General features: G+C 42.3%; 1 protein-coding gene across 1 annotated transcript in view; it reads right to left on the reverse strand.

Moving 5' to 3' along the window:
• Positions 1 to 2,691: 2,691 nt before the first annotated feature.
• The window catches only part of pcdh10b (protocadherin 10b), a 13,056-nt gene continuing 10,747 nt past the window's right edge, over positions 2,692 to 5,000 (reverse strand). The window contains exon 5 of the mRNA XM_076292944.1: positions 2,692 to 4,133. Within this exon, the coding sequence (XP_076149059.1) occupies positions 4,114 to 4,133 (20 nt within the window). The 3' untranslated portion in view covers positions 2,692 to 4,113. The remainder of the gene's footprint in view (positions 4,134 to 5,000) is intronic.

The following is a 5,000-nucleotide window of genomic DNA, read 5'->3' on the forward strand; positions in this document are numbered from 1 at the left end:
CTCCGACATTCCCGTCCCGCTCCATTAAGCGGCGTTTCAGCGGCGCGTCTGACGGGGAGGTGAGGGGCCCCCGAGGCTCCGTAGGGATCCGCCATGAGGGGCCCCCACAACCTTCACACTCGCATCAGTGTCACCCGCCACGACACGCACAGCTGCCAGCTTCACACACCTAACGGCTATCGCACACACACACACACACACACACACACACACACACACACACACACACACACTCACACACACACACACGAATAAGTCTCTCTGTCTCTGTCACTGTCTCTCTCTCACTCTCTCATACACACTCACACACACCTGTAAGTCACGTCTCACTGTCTCTGTATCTCTCTCGCACACACACACACACACACACACACACACACACACACACACACACACACACACACACACACACACACACACACACACATGCTCACACACATGCACACACACACACACACACACACATATGCTTGCGCACAAATGGCTTCAAACAAATCGCTCCCTGTGGAGCAGCGCTGTGAGGTGAGAACAGACACGCAACACCTTTACCGAGTCAGAACATGACGAGTCCTTATGGTCTCTGTCTCCCATTCTCCCTCCCCTCTCTCTATCCCCCTTTACCTAGCTTATTATGTCTCCATTATCTGTCTTTCTTTCCTTCTCTCCATCTCTCTCTCTCTCCATCTCTCTCTCTGTCTCTCTCTCTCTATCTCTCTCAGTCCCCCTTTCTCTCTGTTTCTCACGTACACCTTTATCTACTGGTCATTTGAATGGCACAGAGGAATGCTATGGTAACAAGAGAACAAATGGACTGGTGTGTGTGTGTGTGTGTTTGTGTGTGTGTGTGTGTGTGTGTGTGTGTGTGTGTGTGTGTGTGTGTGTGTGTGTGTGTGTGTGAAGGGGGGGGGGGGTGTTGGCTAGGGGTAGTGAGAAGAGAGTTGAGTTCTAAGTGGATGGGGGAGGGGTGGGATGGGCAGGGTGGTGATGGGGGAGGGGGTAGAAGATAGGGCAGTAGTGGCATCAGGAGTTGGGGCTTTTAGCATATAACACAGCAGACGTGAATTCAGTGTGTCTGTGGGGCCTCTCTGCTAACCGGAGGCCTGTGTCTGGGATAGGACTGATAATTAGTTCAAGAGGAAGTACAAAGCGAGAGAAAATGCCAGAACACCTTCTCATCCTCAAAGCGCAGTTCTAACTACACAGAGCATTACATCTCTCTCCCTTCCCATCTCTCTCTCTCTCTCTCTCTGTGCCTTCATAGCATCCAGATGTTACCAAACACTCTATTTCAAGCTATGTGCTAACACCCTCAGGTCAGAATCTAGCTTCCTCTATCTCTTTCTCAATCTCTCTACCTTGCTTTGCTAACTCCTCCCCACCTCTCACCTCTCCCTCCCTCTCTCTCTCTGTCTCTGTCTCTCTCTCTCTCTCTCTCTCTCCTTCCTACTCTCCCGTCTTCGGGGACGTGTCAGAAGGAAAATGGAAGTCATTGATTTTTATGTGTTAATTTTTCATTTGATGATGTCACGTTGCCCTAGTCTGGCGTCGGCTCCTCGTGTGCATCAGTGGGAGAAGGGGGAGATTAAAAGCGCTGGTTTGTGAAGAAGCCTCACATGTGCTGGGGTCACAGATCATTTATTTCATTTGCTGAAATTGAGATATTATCCCCGTGCCTCTCTCTGGCAGTGTCCTACACCAGGATTAATAATTATTAATTAATTATTATTATTTATTATTTTTATTTCTTTATCTACTCTATTCATATCAAAGTTTTTTTTTTCTATCACATCTGGAGAACGGGAAGAAGTGGCTTTGCTTTGTATTTGTAAGGGGAATTTTTTTTTGTTGTTGTTCTCAAGTTTGTTCCACTTTCTTTGTGGTTAAAATGCAATTAAGGCGATTAAGGCACAGCCGGTCATCTGAATGTTTTTTAAGCACATTCTCATGTGAGGTGGCACAGCGCTAAGATCAAACGCTAGCTAACACTAGCTGCAAGAAATGTAAGAGAGAATAATTACACTTGCGCTGTTTTCCAGTCATCCAAACACCACAAATGGGACTTTAGAGGATAAGCGATAAAAGGAAGGAGAGTTTAAACGGCATCAATTCAATAACAATGTCCCCGCGTTCCCCTTCTTGCATTGCACTTACTCTGTAGTGCTTCTCCAAAAGGGATATTTTTAGGCCCCGTCGAAGATATGCAAAGAACATGAACACATTTTCTCCAGGGATAGATATTACAGTGTTTGATGGAGATATTTTTCTCATGTAATGGACTACAAAAAGGATGAAATAAATATTAAACTGTTTTATGCATAATGAATATTCCGTCCGATGTTCTGTGGCTGTATCTTGGTGTGACACTGTTCTAGGTAATAATTAATAGTGCTGGCAGAAAAGCATTTTCAAATAGTCTACTTGTACCTTTGATTTCTCAATGGGGCTGTTAAGAGACAAATAGCGGAATGACACAGACTGACACGGAATACACAGATACACACAAACAAAACTCAACACACACACACACACAGGTAGAGAGAGAGAGAGAGAGAGAAAGAGAAAGAGAAAGAAATTGACATAAAACACAAGAGGCTCTCACAGTTCTTGTTTGTCAGTTTATTGGTCACCTCTTTATATTTAGGTGCGCCTCCATGAAGTGACTGTGTGTGTGTGCGTGTGTGTGTGTGTGTGTGTACATGTCCTTGTTTGTGTTTAAGTGTTATACTGTATAATCCTCTCATATTTGGCCTCTGGTTAAAAAATGGCGCATTTTTTGGCTACATTAACACAGAATTACAATGAATTCAAATCTAAAGTCTTACTTTCCTTTTTATTTGTAGACATGAATCTCAATATCCAAAAAAGTGGAAAAAAGAGAATACTTTCTGAAATGATGAAAACATGTTGTCAAGATAAGGCTTGCTGTCCAACTGAGTACCCCTGTATGTTTGTCACGTAAGCACTAGCTTCTGAGCAGCCGAAACTACACTGGTAAAACATAGTGTTCAGATACCACACCTTCTGAGAGAAAAAGTTAAGATATATATATAGATAGATTTATATATATATAGATTTGTATTTATTTTGAAGCTTTTAAAATAGTACAGTAAACACTTTTTTCACACGTGATATAAACTACGGGATGTTTCTGAGAGGTGAGTGGTAGACCAATACAGTCTTGGCCCACTATGCTGAACGCAAAAACAGAACTGCCCTCCCGCAACAACATAAAATGAACTGAAACTGCTCCAAAATAATCTCCTCACCAAACTCCTGACCACCAGTTTTTTTTTCCTTTTGTTTTTTATAAAGTAATAGGAATAGACCTGGAGAAACACCTGACCACACACACACATACCCACACCCACACACACACGCAAATGCACACATACCCACACACAGAGTAGAAAACAGTCAAGTCTAAAAGAGTGATATTGCATTTAGTAATGCACAAAGAATTCTCCTGTACAGTTGGCTTTCTCGGTGTGTGTACAAATAACTAAAGGGCTCAGTGAATATTTCTGTTTTTTTGACAACTTTGTCTCTCTTTTTTTCACCATCTTCCATTTTGTCTTCACAAACGTTCCTTTTATTTTTTTTGTTGTTCTATGTTTTTGTTTGTTTGTTTGTTTGTGTTCCTTTGAAAGATATACAGTAGCGCTGTAAACAGGCACAAACGGATGACGCGAGAGGAACAGCTCCTCTCTCATTCGTCTCCATTTCTCCTCTTCCTCTTCCTCCTCCTCAATCGCTCCTCTCCTCGGTTCTCATCTGTCCGTCCCATGCTCTAAACTCCTTCTCTCAGTCCGGCTGAGATCCAACCCATGTGAGTGTGTATCTTTGCCGTTTCCCTCCTGTCTGAGTCTCTTTCTCTCTCTTTCTCTCTCTTTCTTTTTTCTCTTTCTTTCTTTTTGTCCGTCCTTTGATAAAGTGTCTGCAAGAGCAGTCCATGGGTTCAGGCAGCAAGATGGACGGCTAAAGGAACGGAGTCGGAAAAAATCTTGATGCTCTTCCTCATCGGTTGTGACTGATTGTACAAAAACAAACAAACAAAAAGAAAAAAGAAATGAAAAAGAAACTCATGCGGTCTCTGGTATGTCCACACGAAAAGAGCTAGCATATCCTTTTCCGCGCTGCAGGAGGGAAGCACACACAGACACACACACACACACACACATTTCGTTAGGTTTACTTCTGTTGGAGATTTTGCAAAGACTCTGTATCTTCCTACATTCCGACTAATCTTCTCACATGCACACAGTGTAGCGTCCGTGTGAAAACAACAGAGACCAATAGAACGGTAACGGTACTATTTCTGTCAAGTTGTGAACCATAACAGTGATTCAAGTTAACAGCAACACTGCCTATGCTGTCAGCCAACACACACTATAAACACTGTGGCAGCGCTAATCAATGCTAATACAATTCATGTTAATTAAAGTTCATACAACATTAATATCATAAGTGGCAATATTGTTAAATAATTGCAGTTCAAAATCAGTGTGATACACTAGGGGCATGTTATTGAAAATTACTGAATAATAAAGTGTATAACCATAGTCTATGACACATATACTCTATTTCTAAAACTATTTCTAAATGTATTAGCTAAATTATCCCAGACCTAGGATTACATATCATGATCGTGAATGAGAAATATATCAATCTTTGGCAATTAATTGAACAAAATACATTTTATTTTAACAGTAGTTATGTTATCCATCACATACTCCCTAAACATAACATGTCCAGTTACATTTTTTTCACAGAGGTTATACCTTATGCACACAACACATTCACAGCAATGCAATGCAATGCATCTCCACAGTTGTCACAATTCACCAAGACACATGTTCACAGACAGCTCCCACATGACAGACCAGGATTGCGCACAGCAAAGGTCCAAAGTGGATTGGGAAAAAAAAGGAAGCAGTGCAGTGGATGGGAGAAGCAAAGCGATAAAGGGGTCGGCATGAAAGGCTGGACAAATGAAGGGATGA

Source organism: Alosa pseudoharengus, unplaced genomic scaffold (genome assembly GCF_046254945.1).
Source record: "Alosa pseudoharengus isolate Yale_2024_CS ecotype anadromous, Long Island Sound unplaced genomic scaffold, YU_APseudo_1.1 YU_APseudo_1.1_scf_19, whole genome shotgun sequence".
NCBI classification, from domain to species: domain Eukaryota; kingdom Metazoa; phylum Chordata; class Actinopteri; order Clupeiformes; family Clupeidae; genus Alosa; species Alosa pseudoharengus.